Here is a 23,419-nt window from a genome sequence, read left to right as displayed (position 1 = left end):
TTTTCCACTTATTCAGTCTGTTAGTTGAAATAATGACTAATTAAAATGGAAAATCTATATAATAACCATACATACTGACATTCCAGATCACAAGGTGTACTACAGATGTAACTTTTTACTCTTCTTACATATAAAAATTAGAAAATATAAAACCAGAAATTCCAATGGAGTTAGGTTGGTGCGAAAGGGATCTGAAATATGAATTGGCCCCAGTATATCTTCATACAGAATGCAGGCAACATAATTTTTATGATATATATTTTATGTAATTTTGAGTACTGAGAAAAAAAAATTGTTTGCCCTGAGATACTACTTTTAGGAATATAGGACAGATGTCTAGTTGCCAAAGCAGACTTGTAAAAAATTAATCGCCTGAGTCATGCAGGTTAGCAGTATTTGGCAGGTAGGTTAGCTCAGCTCATAATGAAGCATCTGGCTTCTGGTAAAGCTGCATTTTGATTTTAACTGTGTTTCATTTCAGATTTCGTGTGCATATTAACATGCAATAATCTGGAATGTCTGGAGCGGATTTGTTGACTGGTAACTTTTGGCGTAGGTCTTCTCTGCTGCAACCAAAAGTAAGTCTAGTGACAGTGTTTCATGCCCAGACCACAGCCTCATGTATCGCCTGAACTTCCCTGAAAAGCTATTTCAAACCAAGTTGTCAACACCCTACCCATCCAGTCTTATTTTCTCAAAAACATCTAAACTAACTAAGAGTCAGTAAACCCCTAAGCATGTGCTTGAATTGAGCAGGCTAAGCCGTCTAACTTCAGGAGTGCCCCAATACTGCTTTGAATACAATTTGGTTTAAGTTTGGGGGTTTGTTCTTTGTTTGTTTGTTTTTTCAATTGAGGTCTGGTAACTTGAGGCAAGCAAAAGATCTACCCATGTTGTATTTTTCCTTAGAAAAGTGGGTACCCATTTCTAGCGCTGTTGGTAGTCTCTTCTGGCTAACCAGCTTCGTCTCTGCCTTCTGATTCTGTGACAGAGCAAGAGATACAGCATCTGCAACTTTTAGCAGGAGGGATGCAATATTAAGCACAGGACAAAAGAGATGGAAAGGGCAAGAAAAATCACATTCTAACAGCCAAGGATGAGTCCTGATTCCTCCCTGTAAAGTAGTAATACATATTTTGGAGGTACAGTTCCAAAATGATGATGAATCACCCTTTTAGACAACACGCAGAAAAAATCCTCTGTCCGCAGTGCAAGCAGTTCACCAAGTTAAAAGGATGCAACACAAGGCCTGAGGAAAAGTAAATGAGGAATCAGGGAGGACTAAGACACTCATGTACTGTCTGTCTTGACCTTGCAGAGACTTCCATCACACTGGTTCTAGACGCTCAGGGTGTGTGCGCTGCTGGTCACCAAAATCAGCCTGACAAGGGAAGCAGAGAGGATGGCTGGGAGCAGTGCTGGAGATAAAGATGATAAAGTGGAAGCCTCTACTTCCTCCCTAATCTGTAAGGTCTTTGCCTTATCAACTGCCACCAGAGGACATCTAGAAGATACCCCACACAGTGACAGCAATGGCACTGACTCCCTAGTTGCAAAGAAAGAGGCAGAAAGGAAACCAGGAGAGGCCAATGAAAAGGAAAATCAGGAGCTCATATCATCATCCTCTTTCCCAAGGGAATGGAGACGGCACCAGCAGAGGAGTGGGAATGCTTCCCATCCCCTCCTCCCTCAAGGCCACAACCAATTTCTGCTTTGCCTGCAGACACTAAGTGCAAACTGAAGGCCAACCGACAGCTAAAGCCTTCAGGCTGGAAAGCCAGATTGAATATCTCAGCATCCTAACAGCCGGGATATGTATGGCAGCGTCCATCATGCTGAGCATAGGCAAGGTATCATTTTTAACAGAGAGCAGAGAGCATCCCCCAAGCACTGGCTGATGGAAACTTCGTTTTTCATTTGGAAAGGGCCATTGCACCAAACAGCAGAGGCCTGTCCCCAGGATGGCTCATAAATCAGAACTGAAGTTGCATTTTCAGGGTCACGAAATCTTCTCCGGCTGACAGCACCACATTTTCCAGGATGGATCCCTTCTGGACTTACCCCTCCTCAGGGAGGCCACAAGCTAATGTTACAGATGTGCTTGTGGAGCTACTCTGTGGGACCAGCTTCATGCAAAACCCAAAATCAGAAACTCCCTCCTTTCCAAAATACGCTCTCCTAACAAAAAAAAAAAAAAATTCAATGGGGGTTTTTCTATTTGCTGGATTTATAGAAGCAATAGCAGCCTTAAAACATCTGCCAAATCATTCTGCTTTTCAGTTTTGATTATCTGTCTGCTAGTTTGAGGTTTAGCTTTAACTACACAGATGCAAGAAGTGAGAAAAGCCATTCAGCTGAGATTTATCCTTAAGAAGTACTGGCTGTCTAAAACAAGGCTACAAAGTGTAGGCTCCCTGTCTGGTTTGTTGTGTGATTGCATGGCTTTGTGCTATTAATTGCAACCTGGCTAACAGGTGCTTGCCAATGTCTTTATATGCCCACCATAAGGAAGGATTATATTTCCATCTGAACAAAAGGGTGATGTTGCCTTCTGAAAAGAAGTTAAGAGCAGCACAGAGAGGAAGTCCACTGTGGCATGATGAGTTGAATCACTGCTTACTGATGAGAACATGCCCTCTGCTCTGCTCCGATAGGCCCAGAGAGGGAAGGGGAAAGCAGCTAACACCGTTTTTTCCACATCCTCTCCTCTTGGTCAGGTATCAGCTGGCCATGAGCTGGACCCATTAGGGGCTGTTTTTTCTTTCTAATCCCCTTGACTCACTCAGCAATGGTGGCAGCTCTGCTGTTTAAAACAAGCTCACAGCAGTGGGCAGCCCTACAAAGAAAAGCACTTATGAACACACTGCAGGTCACATACAACAGGACTTGCCATAGGCTCACTCTTGCTGTGCAGCACCAGAGCATTGCTGCAAAGGACTTGCTCTGCTGTGTCTGGAAGAGCCTTCCTCTTGGCTCACTTATACCTTCATCTTCTTCCTGTCATCAGTGGTGAACAGCTTTACAGTCTTTTCCTTTAGCTCTTCAGTTCTCTCTTCCTCCAGTCTTGCCTTCTGGTTATCACAGGACCATCTGACCTCATACTGCTGGCTATGTGTGAAGCCAGGTGTCAGAGGTGCTGGTCGGAGTGTGATGCCCCCTGAAGTTACAGAGCTTTGGTCAATGAGGCTTTCTATTCCCTGAGGGGTTTGCAAAAGGTATTTGTTGCTTATAGCTCAGAGGATGAAAAGATACCTGACAGATACCTACTGTGGCCAGCACCTGCACTGGGGCTTTGTGCTTGTTATCCCAAAGCAACAAAACCAACTGATCCATGGGAAGCAAACAATAACATGCTCCATGTGTTACCGAGGCACACAAATAACCCAGGGGCATGTTGGTGCCTAATTATGGTGACATGGAGATGTACAAAAAATACCGAGGCAGTGACTGCCGTAGAGGAGAGTCTGACACTTGCTAGTCATTAGGGGATTTAAAAATCCCAACGTATGCCTCAAGGCCTTTGAAAATCAGACCCAAAATGTTTACTTGTGATCTTGTCAAGAAAGGACACAGATGACTCTTGGTAGCAAAACTGGCATAGACTGTGTAAACTTGCAGACAAATCATTGTGTTTTGCCTGTAAATTGAGGGAGTTCAGACTATTCAGCTGCTCATGTGCTCAGATCAAATTTCGTATTGGAGCCCAGGAGCCACAGATAACCTCTACCACCTCACTGCAAAGTGGTACAGTGAAAGGCAAGGCAGCATTCACTGAATATTCCATATTAACTTAATTTTTCAAGAGGAAAACAAATTCTGGATAGTACTGTTTACTTGGATAACAAAGGACAACCATTACAACTCCTTTTTTTTTTCCTTTTTCTAACCAATTTATCTACTTCATGGCAGGAGTGATCTTGAAGAGAATTCCTGGCATATTTTGTGTCAAAAACTCAATAACAATCATGGCTTTTGAAAGTGCTTACTAGACTACTCTGTGCATTTGAATATTTTCTTTCACCATTGAGTACAATCTTCTATGGGAGTACATCATGCCCTTTAATTAAACATTCTTGAGTATCGGGATTTTATCTCATGGATACACCACACCCTGCTAGTAAAAATTCCATCTCAGGCAGTCAAAGTGCTTGACTTATTTCAAAGATGAGTTATTAATTAGAATATCTACAGACCATATATTTATATTCTGGTGCCATCCCTCCCTGGGGAGCCTGAACTTTTATCTGCTGGATTACTTACCTGCAGCTGAAACAGAGCCATTGCTGGCTGGAATGCAAACCCCATCTTGTGTAACTCCTCACCACTCTCAAAAAGAACAATGGGAGATAGGTCCAAAAGGAGGACATTTTTAAGGCATTCTGGACATAAACCCCTTGAATTAAATTTGCCTCGCTTAAAATGTGGCTGTAGCTATGTAATGCTGTGAGTTTCCTAGAGCACCTGTCCACTCAATTTTGCTCTGTTCAAAAAATCCTCACCCCAGCCATGAACTCTTGAGAAGGAGTAGGTGCCAGCAGGATGCTAACAGACAGGATTTTGCTCCTCAGAGTGGTCCCAGGTTTAACCCTCACCTGACACAACATGCAGCTTCACAGCCTGATGCCAGCCAGGGCACCATCCCTGTTCTGACTCAGAGGTGGGAGTACTCCAGTCTGAAATCACCAAAGGCAACAGCAACTCGCAAAATACTTCCCCAAGCCAAAGGGTGAAAGCCAGTGCCAGCCGTGAGCTCACCAGCACCGCTCCCCAGCACCACTCACTTGCCAATCCTCTGCAGCATTTTTAGCTCACTAGGTGCACTGGCTCATCCCACTCTCCAAACATTTAGCAATCGGGAGCAGTGATAGCTTGGAGCTGCCATAGCAGTCAAACACCCAAACAGGCAAAAGCAAAATGTGTGAGAGAGGAATATTTTGTTACCAGGCTCATGAGCCTTCACAGGCAACTTGAAGTGCTCCAGACCGTATCTGCTAAGTGCTGCCATTCCACAGAAGAAAATCCACAGGAAGTCCTGCTGGCATGAAACATGCCAGGGAGATGGCCTGAGGGAGCTTCCAGTGAGCCAGTCCCATGTAGATGATGCAGAGAGGATAAGCAGCAAGTGGTGGACATGACTGCTGCCACAGGCAGCCCCCAGCACTCACCAGGCTTGCCCTTTGCATGGGGCACTATGAATTCCTCAGGCAGCCTGCCATGCTCAGCTCTACCTGACCCTTCCTATGCTCAGGTTTGGGAAAGAAAAGCAATTTCATACAGTGGTGACATTCTGCACAGTGCCAGGTCCTTAGCTTTACATGAGGCCCTCTATAGCTCCACAGAAAAGTCACCAGCCTGGAAGAGCCAAGGAAAAAATTGGTTTCCAACCCTGGGCTTCATGTCACACCCACAAGAGACTCCTGCCCTCCTATGCTACTGCTCTCCTCATCCAGCATGCTTGCCTCAGAAACCTTTGATCCTTAGACATTCCACCTCCTAACAGAAAAGATGGGTCAGCAGTAAGGAAGCTAGTTGCCTGGAAAAAAATAGATAAACCTCTGGCTGCAGAGAAAGCAACCTCCTGACAATTTTAGTTGTGAACCGTGCCATGAACAGCGGCTGCTTTCTGGATTTACTTCTCCTCTGCCTTAGTATGCCCAACAGATTTGTGGAGGTATTAATCTGAGAACACCTCCTAGCTCGGGAAGCAAGATGCCAGCAAGAGCGGGTTTGAAACAGAGAAGAGAGAGAAACAGAGAAACAGAGAGAGAAGACAGACCTCTTCCATATCTGCTTCTTGTTAAACAAAAGAGGAAAGAGCTTTAACAACAGCAGAATTAAAGCAAGCTTCCCCAAAGTACTGACATAAGAAAGACCTGATGGTCAATGTGGGAAAAAACGTAACACAAAAGGGTAGTACAAGGGGTCAGAGCAATTTTATGAGAGTTTTCCCTGAGTCAACAGAATAGAAAACATCAGAAATAATAAAGAGGAAAAAGCTTTATCCAAAATCTTTCACCTGAAGACACTCAAAATTCTGTTTGAGCTTGTATCTTGGGTTTGAACTTCAAAACTTGGGGTCCTTTCTGTATAACACAGTGGGATGAATCAAACCTGACCCAAACAGCTGCAACATCTGGAAACATGTTGATTCAGAGATGCATTTTACAGGTTTTGTCAGTCACCAATTTATCAGAAGTTACTCCCTAGACTTCCTCATCCTCCATTTATTTATACAGTTTTGTTTTTTCAGGTACTTCTCTATTTATAAATATTTACTATGCCTCTAACAAAAATTATTTATAAATACTGCCTTTCTTTTTGGAAGTACTTTTAATTCATCCATCTATTCACCTCTGGTCTAGATCAGAAGCCTTTATGCATTTCTTCAATAACATAACTGAACATGACAGCAATGTCAGCACAGAGATTCTTCTGCATCTCTTTATGTTTCTGTTCCTTTTGGAGAAAAGGATGTTTAGGTTGTAATAAAAGGAGTGAAAAATACATTAATCCTTATTAAGTCAGTAGAGCCAGTTGACTGGGCTGGGACTGTCTGCTTCCTCCCCTCTCTCTTCATGCCCTTCCGTAATTTCCTCTCCTCTCTTCTGACACTTGTTTGTGTTTGGAAGTAGCACGCTCACTCCTGACAGAACGGGACAGGGGATGAGAGGGGAAATGTCTGGACACATTTAGTCTAATTAAATGTTGGCATCACATTCAGTCTTTCCAAAAAGCACGTAAGAAACTTTAAGTTCCAAGCTGGCCATTGCGAATTGATGTCTGTACATTTGCATTTCCTTGCATCAAGCCACAAATGGAGTAGACATTAATTGTCAATAAGCATGTCTGCCACAAGCCCCTCTTTAATACCATTCACAAATGTTCTGCTAAAACCTTTCAACTTGCAGCAGACAACTTCCATAATCCCACGTCAGTGATGAGTTCTAGCAGAGCTAAAGAGCAAGCTGTGTTTGCTGCTGACAACTCCCCTCACTTTCCTTTTCCAGCTGCGGCAGCAGCACACATTTATACAGCAGCATTCTCTGCCCAGTGTCATCCCAACCTCCCACCGTTCCTTCCAACGACGTGTTTGCTAACAGGGGTTTACAGCAAATAAACAAATGCACACAGCCCTGCACGTGTGGCCTGTACATCATCTTGAGCCATCCGCGCTTTCAACAAGCCACCGCTCCCACAGCATGGCTTGTGGCACAAGCCCAAGCAGTGCAAGCATGGCAGCAGTGCCCTGGCATCCATGGGTCCTGTGGCATCTGGGCAGCCATAAAACCTGGGCTCTGCTGCACAGAGAGTCATAACTTTGACGGGTGGCACTGGGAGTTTAACTGCTGGGTGAGAAAGCAGCAGCTGAGGAGGGACAGGCAGTGTCTCCCACTCTCTCCCACTACTTTTGCTTTTTTTGTTTTAAACAACTCAATCCTGTTCTTCCCACTCTTGAGCAAAGCCCTTTAAAAATGAATGAGACTACTCATCTAAACGAATTAAGGGTCCATTTAGAGTGTTATTGAATTAAATGCTTTATACAGAGTAACTAAAGAGTTTGGTAGAATTCATGAAACTAGATTCAGACCTCAGATGCTTTCCAGAGCAGCTGGAAGGGTTTTAGGAACTGAAGAAATTCTAAAAGCCTTTGCTCAGAACTCACTGCAACATCCAAACCAGCGACATACTTCTACATCACTGCTACAGCTCTGCAATCCAACATGCATTCACAGTTCTGATTAGATCCAACTGCAAGTTAAGGACTAAATGTACTGAGGCACGTCCCCAGCTGATTTCAGTATAAACCACATGTCTGGAGTCTGACTGCACAAATAGGTCCATGGTCAACACTTGCCAGCTAAAGACTTGCTGAGTCCTACACAGACAGAGCAGCAATCCACTCACCCTGTAGTCACATTGCTCTTGCACTGTGTTTACCAAAGGCTTGGTCCACCCAGTTTAAAATATGCTCTAAGGTGCGCTCATGTGCAGGAGTCCTTGAGGACGGGAAAAATCTCACATTATATTTTGGTTTTAGAGAAGAAATGGAACACTGAGATGAACAACCTGCACTGCTCATTACACAATTTGGTACCTGCACAATGGGGTGGCCCCCTGCAGATGCCTTCACAGCCCCTCGACTGCCTTCTGTCTCGTAATGAGCTCGGTGGTGGGATTTCGGCTGCACTTCAATACGTAGTTCATAAGGTCCTGAGTGAGATGGCAGCTGCCAATCAAGGGCAGGCAGTGATGGGCTACAATGGAAAGGAAAATGGATTAAAAATTAGCATCAAGTACACTATCACAAACCACAAGCATCCAGGACTATTACTTTAGACACCGTGTCTCGCAGTTCATCCTTCACCATCTTACAGTTAAAATTTCATGGATAAGGATATAGTGCCATGACATAAGGAATTGAGAATGTAATGGCTATTTTATGAAGATTTATGGGTCAAGCATATCTGTTGGCCCAGATGCTATCTGACTTGTATTCAAAATTGAAAATTTTTAAGACACAGATTAGAAATATCTTAATATATCAACTCTCAAAGCAAAAGAAAAAAGGGAGGCAGAAAAGACACAAAGGAGTTTTAGAAAGAAAATTTCTTCTGTGAAAGTGAATGCCAAAGTAGTTGAGCATTTAATGAATCTAATGGATTTCAACAAATCTGCTCCATTTACAGGGGGTGGAAAGAAGAAAAAAAGCTTTTTCCCTACTTCGTTACCAACACAAAATTCTGAAGTCAGAACTTGCTTATGAATCCTATTGATGCTGATGAGCAAGCCTGAAGAAAATGCAGCTCACTCTTCTGGCTCTGTATTGACTCTGCAATTAACTAAAATACTAAGGACTCACTACCGTTAAGCAGCCCGACAGCATGTGATGGTGGGGAAGTGGCATTCTTAGAAACCCACTTCTAGTATAAAACCACAATTGAAAATAGCTGGGAGACCTGTAAGAAATGCCAAGTTGATGCTTTGAAAGAAAAGAAACAAGGACTGTAGAAATAGCAGCCCTGAGATAGACTTACTAATCTTAAAATTGAAGCAATCAGCTTAACAATTTAAACACTAATTTAATATCCACTCTATATTCCTTGGTTTGGTGAATTCTCTTCACTGAGTGTCCTTCGTAAGTCTTTAAAAGTAGTTAAACAGCACAGCTGCAACACGCTCCCCTGCCCTTTCACACGAAACTTTATTACTTCTCCCATCAGCCTGGAGAAGACAAACAGCAAGAAAATCATGGCCCTCAACCCTTTGCCAGTGTCACGCGCCAGGGTTCCCTGGCACCAACTCCTTTGGGGTTTTGTGAGAACTTCACCAGCCCTGTATCACGAGCATATTGAACTCACACCTGCTACTGTCTGTGTGCATATGCACTGCTGAGACTTCAGGCGGTGCTAAGTTTCCCTACATTATCTTGTTTACAAGATAATTGTTTACAAGTTTGATTCATGTATTTGCACATCTACGGACACACAATGTACACATCACAGGGATCAGCTGGAGCCACTAAGGCCCATCCTGGGTGAGGACCAGGACCACCTTTGCTTCCTGGGCACCTCCTGCTACCCCAGGACAGCTCACTGGCAAGTTGCAGGCTCCAAACTTCCAGCTGTTCTGTTCTCCAGCCCTCAGGACACGGAGCCCAATAACAGAGAGGAAGAGAAGTATCCATCCCAGCTCACCCTAAGTGGGAGCTCATCTAAAAGAATGACGTTGCCTCTGTGCAGGTTCCCAGCTTCCCCGAATATCTGGATTCAGGAAAAGCCAGCAGGGCACTCTCTTCCCTGGCAAGATCCTGCCAAGGACAAACCCTGAATTTGCTTTCTGCCCCTCCACACATGGAAACCCCAACCTTGGCTACAGGCAGGACATTGCACCTTCTGAGCTCCTGTGCAAGCCTTTCCCCCAAAATGGCCAGGGCCCAGCCTGGGGGTGAGGGGAAGCTCTTCTGCTACTACACACTCATACAAGGAATGAAGAGACAGCAGGAAATTACAGACAAATGGCCACTGTATGTAGCCTCTGCTTTTTGCATAGCACTTTCGGTACACATATTTTAGACTGAGAAAAAAAATGGATGAAGCATATTTGACTAATGGTAAATGACAAAGAGTAGAGCGAAATAGCTGTGTCTCTCCTGGTGATGATCAGCACACATTTTTAAACAGATGTTTCTGGTTTTAAGTAAATTCTCAATTGATGGATCTCTTTTTTTTTCTAAAGACACAACATCTATCAGATTAGAAATCTTTAACACTTAATTAAAAAGGACAGCTCTGACTGACAGCATGTAGCCCTTAAGTGGAGAGGGGTTTTTTTAAAAAGATACATAGAAGTGATAGTTATGTAATTAATGACATCTCTTTTAAAAAAAGAACCAAAGCAAAAACACACAAAACCCCCTTTTCAAACCAGCACCTGAAAATATTAGTACAATTAAGTTGTAAAATTCATGTTCTCAGATAAAGCCAGAAAATAAAAAATAAATTTTGCTGTTAGCCTGAAATCTACAATCAAAATTCCAAAGCACCACCTGCCCAATTATAAATTGATAATTAATGGGAGTTTTCCTGATAAAGGAAGCAAAGTGATGCATTTAGCAGTGTCATGGACTGGGGCTGCCAGGGCTTTTTCCTGTGTTAGGTTATCTTCCTCATGCACTTAATCTCCCGCGGCTAAGCATGGTTAAAGGAAAAAGCCACCAATCAAATGGTGTAGTGGTAAAATCAAATCTGGTTGCTGCAAATAAATCTTATCAATTTGAAAAGGCCTGAACTACCTCATCAAGCCAGCATCACGTGGAAGGGAGAAAGGCCCTACCACAGCAGTCGAGAAGAGGAATAAAAGGTCTTCATGAAGTCTCCCTATCAAATACGTATCAGTGTCTTTCCCTCATATCGCATTTTCCATCAGCTGAAAACCTGTCCCGTTCCTTTCTACGCCCTAATAAATCTCACTGTAGTCCTCCTAAATGCTATAATGGTTACTTCAAGGCAGGTTCACAAAACCTGGTGCTAGGCTGTAGAAAACTGGAGCAATATAACTCTGTCCTACATAAATCAGATTAAAAACCAGATGAATAGTGATTTATTTTGCATACACCAGATACACAAAATGATTAAATCAAAAACAGATTATCCAGTCTGGCTGACTTCTGCCTTTAGCAGAAAGATTTATCAAGTTACAAAAAAACCAGAAAAAAACCCCAAAGAAAGATACTAAGCAGTCCGCTGGAATATAGACAGGGAGGAAACAAAGCCAAAAACTTTTGCTAAACTTTGCAAAGGTGTTTAAGCTCCATTTTCACATGACTGCTATCCATCTGGGAATTAAGTTACCATTACACTTTCTAAGCTACTAGGTGCCCAAAGCCACATGAAAAAGTGATTCGCAAACATTTTTGTCCCAAACTGCAGAAGGTATCAGAACATCTGCCAGCCTCACCTGGGACTAACCCTGCTCTCCGCCAAGTACCACAGCACGGGGCCATCCACCCCAGACAGCTGCCTGAGAGTGGCATAAGCCACTGCCTGGAATGAGAGGATGGTAAGTGTCTTTCAGCACCCAAAGTGAAGTGAATGACCTAGAAGGAGTGCAGCTCAGACTGGGAGCCCTGTGCTAAACTTACTTTTTCTGACAAAAGGTTTTCCTATAGAATCAAAAACACAAACTAGAGAAACCATAGGGCTGCTGAAACTTCTACCAGGCTGCTAGCTTGAACCTGCTCCAACTGTGCACCAAATGCAAATATGGTTACGATTTATTATTTATTACCCATTCTCACATCAAAGTGGATGCCCATGAAAGATCCCTGTGTGTGATTTGGAAAAAGTAAAGAAAATATGGTAATGGCTATGTGTCCACCAACTTGACTGTGGTCAGGAAAATACACCTGCTTTATATTTCACCTGTGACTTAATGTGGGCAGATTTTACTCTTGTTTTTTAATTTCCTGTCTGACAATTGAGCAATCTGGCTGTGAGTTGTTAAAATAGATGCTGTGTCCCATCCCAGACTTGGCTGTATTTTGCTGGCATGTGGAGCAAGTAGCTCCTCTGTGAAGTGCGTGAGGTACACTGGAATTCCTCACTCTGAAGTCTGAAAACATGAGTTGTCGTCAATTCTCCCACATAATACTTCACACTACTGTCCTAAAAATTCACACTCAGAGATTGGCTTGCATGGGAAGTTTCGCATTTGATGGCTTAGAGAAAGGACAAGAAACTATTGCTGCAGGAATGGAGTTAACAAGTGGCTGGCATCGCATTTCTGCTTATTCTGAATTTAGAATCCTGGGGTGCTAAAATGAGCTGGTGAAGGAAGGCTGTTAATAAGATGCTCACAGTGGTGTTTGAATGAACTGAAAAATAGCCAGGAGAAAGCGTGGGGAGGATTAAATCAAACAAACAAACAAAAATGTATCAGTTTACTGAGACAGGCTTCCAAGGAGTCTTCAGCCTTATGGTACAGCAACTGAATGTAATAAAAAGCCACTCCTACGTGATGGCAAAGCAAACATGTTGAAAGCATCTAAATATCCCCATCCAGCACGAATATAGCAGGAAAGAGAAAAAGGTTAGAAGCATTTCAGGCTCTGGCCTGTCCACCCAGCCCTGGCCCCTCAATTAACACTAATGAGTCCCAGGAGATGGTCACTGCCACACAACCACGAGTCCCCACTTCACTGAGTCTTGCCCAGACAGCCCTGCCTTTGCTTTGTCTGAGGAACTTCCTCTCGCCTGCCATAAACACGCAAGTTCGCCATGGATGCACAGGTCAGCAAATCCGGTGCTGCTGCACTGCTGACTATCTCATCTTAAGATTGCTGGTGCCTTTTTCCACCTTCAGAAAACCCCAATTTCTTGAGAAACTCAACTTCTCCCAAGTAGGGTTGCCCTCTGTCTCATGACCTGGAACTAAACACCTCTTAAAAGAAAGAAAAAAGGTAAAACCAAAAGCATCTGAGAGGTCCACAAATCAAAAGAAAAAAGAAGAATGTCTGCAACAATTTAAAATCACAGTTTTTAAGGAAATCATATGCGTCAGGGCCTCAATTATTGCATGCTTGAGTTTAATACTGCCAAAGTCCCAAAAGTAGAATCCAAAAAATCCATTAAAAAACCCCCAAACCTATTAATGCAGACAAAAATCAAACGTGCTTCTGCAACTTGCAGACAGGTATCCAACCACACATTGTCTACGTACTAACTTCAGTCTCCACATGTAAAACTACATGACCATGTGTCTGTGCAGTCAAGAACATACATGTGTATTTTTGAAGCTTAAAAAGAGACTGCAGCTAAAGAAAATGTGGCTTTTGATAGTTAAAAAAATAAACTGTGGAATAAAAAAATCATAGGGAGCTTTTAAAAGCCACCTGTCTACTCCTGGAAACTCCTTTTAGTGTGGTAGATCTCATAGATGCCATACACCCAACTAACAAACCAAACCATTTCTCTTCCTCTTCCCCCTGAAAAACACCACATTTTGTGCAAACTCAAGTGTTAAAGGCCAACATACTCCTTGGACTAAATTTGATGAAACTTGATATACTACAATACATTACTTTTCAAAGAGTAAGAAACTGCCTCCAGAAAACTTTAGGTTGTGTTTAGTCAAATACAGCTAGTGAAGAGTTGTACAAAATGTGCAAGATACTCAGAAACATGTCACTTTGGTGAGTGCCTATACTTTTTGTCGTGATATAGGGTGATTTAAGACCTGCTTATGAGCAGGTACAGAATAAAAAAAAAGGGATTTTAGTTTGGAAATTGTCACTAACAGTGCCCCCAGCCAAGGGCAGAAGTCCAGTCCTGTATTTGCATTTTGGCTTTGACATTTTTGCCCACGAGACATTCTGCATTACACAGCACTTAGGAGCAATGGAGAAACAGCACAGAGGGAATCCCACTGACACAGCAAGGGCTTGAGAAACACAGAACATCACCTGCTTGTACAGTAACTGCCCAGTAGAGTGCTTCTCTTAAAATTATTTGCTGTACTAACTCTGAGAGACTACAGACAGAAACTTGTTGCATTTGAGTGAGACAGCACAATGCATAAATACTGAAATAAAAAAAAAGATCTTGGAGATCAAACCTGAAAGAGAGCTTCATGAAGACCATCTCTTGGCTCTCTGTGTCATGATTTACCTCCAGGACTTTTTGAGGCAGATTGGTATATTTAGATAACTCATTTTGGTCTAGAAAAGGTGTGATTCCCATTATTACCCCAGGGTTTGTTCCAGTGCTTTCCCTGAAATCTCTGCTTGGCCTCTAAGTATTTTCTACATCCAGGGATTTGGTGCAAGCCCCTGGGCAGCACCAAAGGACTGCAGACAAATCCCCACCAGCCCTGGGTTAACCTGTGCATCTCAAGCCTCAGCTGCGAGGTCAGGCTTTACCCTCCCACCCCCGCCCTGTCACCCTCTGCACCCACATACCAATTCCCATGCAGACCAGGCACACGTTCATAGTCTGGAGGGGGATGTGTGAGCACAGATCTGCACCAAAGAGCCCACAGCCCAGGGACTGGGCTGAGCATCTGAGCTCACAGAACACATAAAGGCTCTATTTCTGTTAAGGCAGGCATTATTATACTCTCATTACTTACTCTTATTATTACCCTGCTCCAGGATTTGAAAGCCTAAAGCAGATTGAACTTTATTAAGACAAATTAAAAACATCATCAACTTTAGAAACAACAGCAAAAAGCAGTTTCCTGCTTAGACTGAGGCCCACGATAAAACCTCGTGAAAGGAGAGAGCACTCAGCCAATGGTCTGCCTGAGCCTGCTCCCTCCTGTTCCTAAAGAGATGGGAATGCAAGAGAGGGAGGAAAAGGTATCAGTGATTTTCCAAGTTTTGATGAAAACTGTATTGCATATTCAGGAAGAGACAGAGGAGGTAATCAGATCTGGTTATCTCAAAATCATTATGACTGGATAGATTTTGGAGCCCGAGTTGTTTGTTGGAATCCACCCCTCCAGCCCTCACGTTTGAGATAGAACAGATGTGTAACATAACAGGAAAACAATCCAGTTCTGTTGTGACAAATTCTTAACCAATTTTTTTGGAAAGATTTAAAATAACAGTTTCTGTTGCGTAGGCTGTGATCCTGTTGACGTCCGCGCTCAGTTGCCCAGCACTTTCATATACATAAAACGAGAGGTATTTTTGGTGGAAGGAAGCACTGTCAGTGTATCTGATCGGTAAAATAACTTAAAAATCACATTCCAACAGTACCTTCCAACTGCCCTAGAGCACGAGTTAATGAGATCACATGGAAACATATTGCAAATCAGGAAACATATTTTATACAAGACCAAAACAGTGGAAAAAAATGTTAAATACACAATGTTGTGGGGCTTCGTTCTGTGCACTTCACCTTTCTTGCTTGTGTTAGCGCACAGGCACGCCGGGTGCCTCCCGATGGACCGCGGCACAGTGCCTACGGCCACTTGCTGCAAGGGAAAGATAAAAGCCTGTTTGGTCAAACTATCCTATTCCTGCCCTTGAAGTTGTCGGCACAAAGCTGCCCCCAATGCAACAGCCAAGGGCTGGCCTCCCTGATGAACATGGGCTACTTGGCACTGCAGTGGGAGAACATAAAAGGCTTTTTCTAAGTAAATGGGAAGACTCTGAAGGATTTGCCTGGCGTTAGTAGTCCCTGTCCCAGCTCTGAAAGGCAGTGAGTCACTAACTCTGGGTGGTGAGACCCAAAGGGGATGCTCTGTTTCCCAGGGCTGAAATGAGTCAGGGTCTTGAAAGGAGCTTGGCAATGCAGACAGAAGGAGAATGATGATGAAGGGGAGTGTGCTGTAACACAAAGGGCCGTGGACCATTCCACCTCAGTTTTGGGAGATAGCACATGGCAGAGAGGTGCTGGCTAAAGAAAGGTGAGACTGACAAGGTTGAGAACCAAGGAATTCATTGCTAATTAAAACATTTCAGCTGCACGCTCACTGCTTTCATTTTGAGAAAGGCAGATTCACTGTCAAGAGCAAGAAGCCATGTGTGCTTGGGGAGGAGGAGGAAAGGGGACAACTATCACAACCAGGGACTGGGAACAGCCTACTACCCCTTGGAAAGCTGAATTATTTTTCTGCACCACATGTTTCTGCATATTACAGCTTCCAGAAGACTCCAAAATAAAGTCTATAACTGAGACAGAAACAGAATGCAATGAATGTAACTCAGATTTCGGCTATTCTGTGCTGCTTCCTACCCAGAGCCCTTTTGTGATAAACAAATTTGACAAATAGATCACTATCAGCTAAAAATTAGGTTTTCTTCTTTAAACAGAAGTAGTGGGGAAGAGGGAAAAAAACCCAGAGAATCACTGTCCAATAGAGATAAAGACTGATAGACAGCCTTCCGATGAGCTCAAATAAATTCAGGTAAGTTGAAATAATCAGAAGAAATATAATAAGATATTTCTTATTAAATATTAAATTTCTTCTAATTATTATTAAAAATAATTAGAAGAAAATAATGAAGAACCATATTCTTATTTAACTTGTATTCACTCTGTATAAAGCATAAATGTAAAAGGCCCTGCAACAGTCCCCACAACGAGACCATATCCTTGTCCTGCAATATGAAAATACCGAGACAAAAAAAACTTTAAGCAAAGCCCCAAGTTTGACAGCACCAAATTGTGCTGCTGCCTGAGCTTCTAAATGCCCCATTTCCAGACTGCCCAGCCTGGGGCTCATCCCCTGGAAAGGGCATAGCTGGTTATAACCTACACATAGCCAGCTCCTAGAACAGCCTCTTTTACCCTTCAAGGCTTTACTCGTGGTCACACCAACAACAGAGGCAGTGTTACAAGATACAGTTGAGTGAGTGGATGGGCAGACTTGGCAGGAAGCAGAGACAGGAAGGGGAAGCAGGAAACAAAAGCATGCAATAAAGATACTGTCGGGGTTGCCCTGTAAGTCAGAGCTCCTTACCTCATGTAGGATGTCGGAGACAGGGGCTTCGGTTTGGCCCACTGGTAGGGATGCTGTGGCACAGACAGGTACTGCTCGCAGAAGTTGCCTTTCCTGATGTGCTGAAAACTGGAGAAGTCTTCTGATGACAAATCGGCAGTTGGCGATATGGTCCCATGATCCTCGCCAGCTGGTTCAGTTTTGAGAGTCATGGACGGGGTGTGATCAATGGCCGTCTTCCTCGACTTGATGGGAATCCCATCGTTCATATCAATGGTGCTGTCAGTGGTGAGGGCGTTGATGGCAGCGACGATGGCGGAGCTGGTGTATTGGTTTGTGTTCCCCAGCCACGTGTCATCTGTGACACTCACCCGCGGCGAGTTCTGCGGAGAAGGCGTAGGGGAGTGATGTGGGGAATAGGAGGTCTGCCGGCCATTGAGGCTGTACTTCCTCTTGTTGCAGGGAGACGGAGGCCTGGAGTTGCGAGCCCCCAGCCAGTTCTCCTCTGTGATGCTCGTTCTGGGAGATGTTGATGGAGAGTGCCTTGGGGAACTGAGCAAAGTACAGGCTACCATGCTGCGCTGGTAGCCCTCCTCTGTGTCGGTGGTCTTCGGAGAGACACATGGCGACTGCCACGGAGAGGTCTGAGGTGAAGTATATGGATACGAGTAGTTGGACTCATAGGAAGACGCTTCAGAGTTGCAGCTTCTGGAAGACAAGCTACTTGCTGGACTCAGGCAGGATGGGTCTCTGTAGGCCTCGATGTTCGGCAAGTTCAAAGTGGCAGTGGAAGGCGACCGCTTCGCGTTTGGGATAGCTTCCTCCACCTCATCATGGAAAAACTGGTTGTTGTTATGATGTAACCCCATGTAAGAAGTGATCTCAATTCTTGGGCTCTCCAGCGCTGGAGCTCCATTAGGTCTCATGTTTGGCGGCAGGTAGTACTCGGAGGCCCCGCTGTCAATGTGTCCTCCATATCCAGAGGGATGGTTTGTTGATGGGACAACTGAAATGATGGGATTTGATGTCTGGAGACCATGACATGGAGTTGACAATGAGGAATGTGCCACATTTAGAGGCAAGCCAGCATTTACATTTGAAGATGCATAATTATAGTGTTCTGGAAGAAACAAACAAACAACAAAGAATGACATGAGGTGCTGCACAAATATACTCACTCAGTAACACTCAGCTGAAATGGAGGGACATGGCACAACACACAGAAGCACAGCTCTCCTAACAACCCAGCCCACAGGTGTGCCATGCTGGGGGAGAGGCTGCAGACTAGCATCCTTGAAAATGCCTCTAACTGAACAGCACAAAACAAGGTATCTCGGGATGGGAGATGTACACAAAGTTGGTCTTGAGGACATGCTTCTCAGGTGAACCTTCAAAGCAAAAACTTGAGTCTTCAAACAACATTGCTTCAGGATTCTGGGAGACTGCAGCATTCAGAGATGTAACTGAAGAGATGTATTTTTACATAAGTGAGCCTAACTCCCTCCCTGAAAAGTTGGAATACATTAAAAACACAGGACAAAAAAACAAAAGTGGAGGCAGACTAAAGCAAAGAACAAGATCAACTGCATTCTGTTAAAAAAAATTATACACAACTGAAACTTCCATTACAGCAAGTTTCCGACTGGTTCCAGTTAACTGGGATTTTCAAAAAAGATGGATCTATCGACCAGCTCTGGCTTCTGGGACCACTTATCCTCCAGCCCAACTGGCAGAGGCCAGGTGAAGGATAAACATGGATGTCTTACTATTCAGTGACAGCTGAAATTCCATTGAAATTGCTGGTTATTGCGCACGCCACATCAAGCGCTGCCAGCAGTGCGCTCCGGGCCAGCTCTCCAGCCATTTAACAGTGCCAGGTGTATAAAAGCAACAGCAGAGTTGCACAGCCACTGTGGAAAACCTGGAAGGTGACACATCACATCACAGCCTTGTGCCAATGGGCCCCCTGAGTGAGTGCAGGGAGCAACATGCCCTCCGCGTGCCTCCATCCCTGCTGGACTACAGCGACCAATGTCTCAAAGCTGGTCCACATAGGATCATCTCTGCCTTGCCTCGCTGTCTGCCTGCTGACTCTAGCTCTGCTCCCCCATCCCAGGGATCCATACATGAACCTTTCTGCCACCCAGAGATATTGGTAGGCTGCCTATGGGGGAGATGGGCAGCCCTCAACCAAGGACAACACGCCCCGGGCACTCTGAGCTGTGGTGGGATGAGGAATCATCATCACTATTCTTTCTGCTATAGGGAGGCTCTATGTCACCAGGACACTTGAGCCAGACACATAAGCCCTAATGCCAGTATCTCTTACTTTACTGGGAAAAGAGAGCAAAACCTTTGTATCAGGGACAATGACCGCTGAACTCTGAGTCTGAGTACTGCTGGTGTACAGGTTCCTCTCAGCAGTCTGGAAATGCACCCAGCTCCAGCCCCAAGCTGTGCTTGCAATGCATCAGCCTTCCCCAAGGTTTATTATGGCAGCAGCATCACTTTCCTGCAGGACAGAGGGAAACTGTACATCCCCCATGGCCACAGCCAGCCCACATGGGAAACCTGTCCATTTCCATCCCAGGAGGCAAGTTCCCTTGGCAATCATCTTACACACCTTCCCTCGGAAGATACGGAAAAGCTGTGTTAATTACTGCAGCTGCTATTCCCGAGGCGACCAGTGAGCTCTGCAAATGCAAACGAGCCTCTGAGCTGTTAACCAGCACAGCCAGCTATTCTCTTTCTCTTGTTTATCAGCTCAGCCCTCTCTGGTGTCATCCACCTGTGGTCCCACGCTCACCTTTCTCACTGGCAACGACTCCAAGGCAAACGGTACTTAGGAAAAATTAATGTGCTGTGGCAGCTTCACAGCAACTCCAGATGATGTATGTCATGGCAGGTAACAGTCGGAAATGATGAGCAACAACACCTTCTGAACTCGCTTTCTAGTCTGCCTTCAGATACTGGCCATTTGCTGAGGAAGGGTCATTAAATTACACTGCACTGTGCCACAAATAACACTGGATTGTTCAAAACATGCTGCAGCTTCATGCTCTATTCAAACAACCAGGCGGGCAGGAAATACAGCAAAAGAGGTGCTACTTGACAAAATCCAGCTGCATTAGTCACTTCAAGGTACAAATCTGCCTGGTGGATCAGAATCCCCTCCTTTCAAAATCAGTTCCCTTTTGCTGCTGCCCTGCTGCTTGGCCGCAAGGGCAAGTGTCACCAAGACCACCATCACTCCCCTCGTGCTCTTCATGGAAAAAAAAAATCCCTACATGGTATAACAGTGGTAAGACGTTATCTGTTTCAGAAATTAGTTCAGAGAAAGGGTCTAGAGTAGTGCCTTCAGGGCAGCTTCAACCCCCTCACTGCTTCCTCCAGCTCCAGAGGTAGGTGACGTCTGTGACACCCCACTGCTGCTGGGACACTGGCTACGCTCTTCCGCATACCCTTCCTCAGCTTCCTGGTGACATGGCACAGCTGGGAATCGCTTCCAGCCAGTCCCCACCACGCAGCCTGACAGCCCAGGCAGGGGACCGAGGGCTCGGCAGGCTGCCCCAGCTCTGCACCCAGCAGGTGGGCTTTGCCTCTGCTGACTGCAAAAGCAGTGCTGTTAGATCTTGTATTAAAATAAATAGCTAAACAAACAAAATAACAGGAATAAGTACTGTGAGCCCAGCAGCTCGCTTAAATTCTAATGTATGACTAGGGTGAAATTCAAACACCGCAGTCTGCTGGAGATCTGTAGCCCAGGCTGAACAGGCAATATAAAGCTCAGACGAGCCTTTGGAAACCAGTTTAAAAAAAGAAAAAAATTAAAAGACAGGATCAAATGCTATGAGCAACAAGTTCCCTAATTCACATGGCAAGGAATAGCCGCTTTTAGAACTATTATGCATTTTTTTTAAAGCCAACTTTTAAAGGTCCAAGAAAAATAACATCACACAACCCATACAATAGTATTCAAAATAGAAAGATGCAAGGTTCAAAGCCTTCCAAACATATTTAGGTATCTTAAAATTACAGGCAGCATGTACAAAATATGTCCACCAAACAGAAAATCCCCAAAGCCAGAATTAGGAACAAGACAGAGCCCTTGGTTTGTGAGCTAAAAACCACCAGCTAAAATTTCTGATAAAGCTCATTCTCCAAAACTTCCGTATTTACAAAATTCATCAAACACACATCTATAGTCAGCATTTTGTAACATGCTGACGTTTTATTTACTAGGGTGAATGAGACAGGTAGAAATAAAATGCTGCATCACATAAATGTAGCCATGTAGGATATTTTGACAGTCCTGATGGGGATGAAAGGCAGGTAATGCTTTACCACGGTGTCACTGTTATGACTGTGATTCACAGACACACCCAGGACCAGTGTACTGACTACCAAGACACTTTCAATAGTGTATTTTAATATCCTGAGCCAAACCCCAGTATCAGATAGACCAGTGCAGGTTTGCAACAGTTCTGTTCCAACAAATCCACACTTAAGTATAACTAGGACAAGAAATTAGAGCCTTTGAATAGTGAGCACACCTCTACACATTACATTTCCTTTTCTAGCAGTTAAAAATTCCTTTTGTCCCTCTAGTTAATTTCACAGCAAGCAAGTTTTACTCCTTTCAAACATTAATGGGCTGATCCTGCACTGGGGACCACCTTTTTTATTTACAAACTTTAAATAGGGATGCTGAACACCTGCAGTTTGGAAGGTCTTCAGAGAAGATGAGGGCTGTCTTGCATTGCTCAAGATGAAGCCACATCTATGTCTGTGTTTAAATTCATGCTTTCAAAATTGCCTAATGGAGTCAAGTACTTTTCTCACTAGGACTCTGACACTTAATTTGCTTAGGCCCCTCCACTTTAGACACTTAGTCTAATCACTATAACACTTATCTGAAAAGCTTGGTGCAAAACTCTTCAAACTGCCTTTTTCTAAAAACTAGAAGCTCATAACAACTACTTGGATGCTGACACTGTGCCACAGAGGTGGGCAGCTGGGGAGAGCTAGGAAGTTGCAAACACCTTCACACATATCCTGGTTGTGATAGGCTGTAATAGGCAGGCAAGGATTTGAAAACCTGCTAGAATATACAGGCAAAAGACAAGGCACAGAACAAACACAGTCACACTCTGAGGCAGCGTTAAGTCATCCACTTGTAAGAGAGCTCCTTACGGTGACCCGCTATCACCGTCACCGCAGCGAGTTAACCACGCACCAGGAACCGGCAACCTTCTCTCTCTGCCAATTCTAGGCTTGTTCGCCTCATTTCCACCTCAAATATTGCTAAAAGCCATAAAAACAAACAGCCAGACCGAGACACCAGATTTGGGAACAGTTGTGACCCGTGACAAATTCACGCCCGTTATTTTTATTTGTGGATGACCTTCAAGCTAAACCCTAACTCCGGCTCACGGGGGGATGGGCAAAGGGGCTGAAGTGCGTTTTCAACCGGCCCATCTGTATCACGGGAAAGACTCAAAGCCAGCGGGGGCAGCCGTGCAAGCGGCCAACATGGGGGTCTGCAAATCTCAAAAAACACCAAACTTCTAAAAACTCGGCACCGGAGGCCCCCGGGTCGTCTCCCCTTGCACCACGTTCGGCTGCTTCCAGGGCCCCGTCAGAGGAACGCCGGCCGCCCGGGCAGGATTCGACTGCGGTGGCCGGGGCCCCGCTCGCCGCTTCCCGGCGTGGCGGGGGCGATAAGAGCCGTCCGGGACCGGACCGACCTGTCCGAGCGGGATTGCCGGCGCCCCTGTCCCGCTCCCCGCGAGGGGAGGTAGCCTTTCACCCCTCCTGAAGGGGGCAGCGCAGGGAGGGCTCCCCGCAGCATCCCGCCGCCACCACTCGCGGAGGTGCCCCGGCCGCCCCGCCGCCACCCACCTCCACCCTCATCGCTGTGCTTGAACTCGAAGAGGAAATCGAAGTCAAACTCCTGCTCGGCCTCCACGCCCGTCATGGCTCCCGCCGCGACCCCCGCCACGCTCCGGCACCCTGGCAGCGGTGGTGGCGCAGCCGCAGCCCGCCCCTTCGGGCTTGCCCCGTCGCGCCCGGACACCTGCTGCCGGCGGGCCGGGCTGCGCAGAGCCCCGGCACGACGTGGGACGGCAGCCGCTGCTGCGCTCGGTAACGTGACCTCGGCCCCGACGGCCGACCTGTCTAGCTGCTGCCGCCGCCACCGCCTCCGATCCGCCCTCCCGCCCGCTGTTGATGTTTCCGGGTCGATGCGGTGCCCGGCCCGGCCCCCCCGCACCCCCCGCCGGCGCTCTGCCCCTGCGGCGCAGCCCGTGCACCGCGGGGAGCCCCCGCCCCGCCCGGGGGACCCGGCACCGGAGAAGACCCCAGACCGCCGAGGGCTCGCCGTGGGCGGGATGGGGAGCTCGGGGGTGGGCGGGCAGCGGGACTTCACCTGCTCCCGATCGGCGGTACTGGCGCGGGGCAGGAGCAGCACCTTCCG

At 45.5% G+C, this 23,419-nt stretch overlaps 1 protein-coding gene across 1 annotated transcript in view; it reads right to left on the bottom strand.

Annotated features, from left to right (window-relative positions):
* The window catches only part of NFATC1 (nuclear factor of activated T cells 1), a 111,276-nt gene extending 88,122 nt beyond the window's left edge, over nt 1–23,154 (bottom strand). Inside the window, exons 1-3 of the mRNA XM_085051719.1 lie at nt 22,846–23,154; nt 16,966–18,064; nt 8,096–8,255 (exon numbers count right to left, since the gene is read on the bottom strand). Of these exons, the coding sequence (XP_084907845.1) occupies nt 8,096–8,255; nt 16,966–18,064; nt 22,846–22,921 (1,335 nt within the window). The 5' untranslated portion in view covers nt 22,922–23,154. The remainder of the gene's footprint in view (nt 1–8,095; nt 8,256–16,965; nt 18,065–22,845) is intronic.
* Between the last annotated feature and the right edge of the window lie 265 nt (nt 23,155–23,419).

Source organism: Lichenostomus cassidix, chromosome 2 (genome assembly GCF_008360975.1).
Source record: "Lichenostomus cassidix isolate B80296 chromosome 2, HeHo_3.0, whole genome shotgun sequence".
NCBI lineage: Eukaryota > Metazoa > Chordata > Aves > Passeriformes > Meliphagidae > Lichenostomus > Lichenostomus cassidix.
The sequence above is the reverse complement of the archived record's forward strand: the minus strand, read 5'-3'. Positions and strand labels throughout refer to the sequence as shown.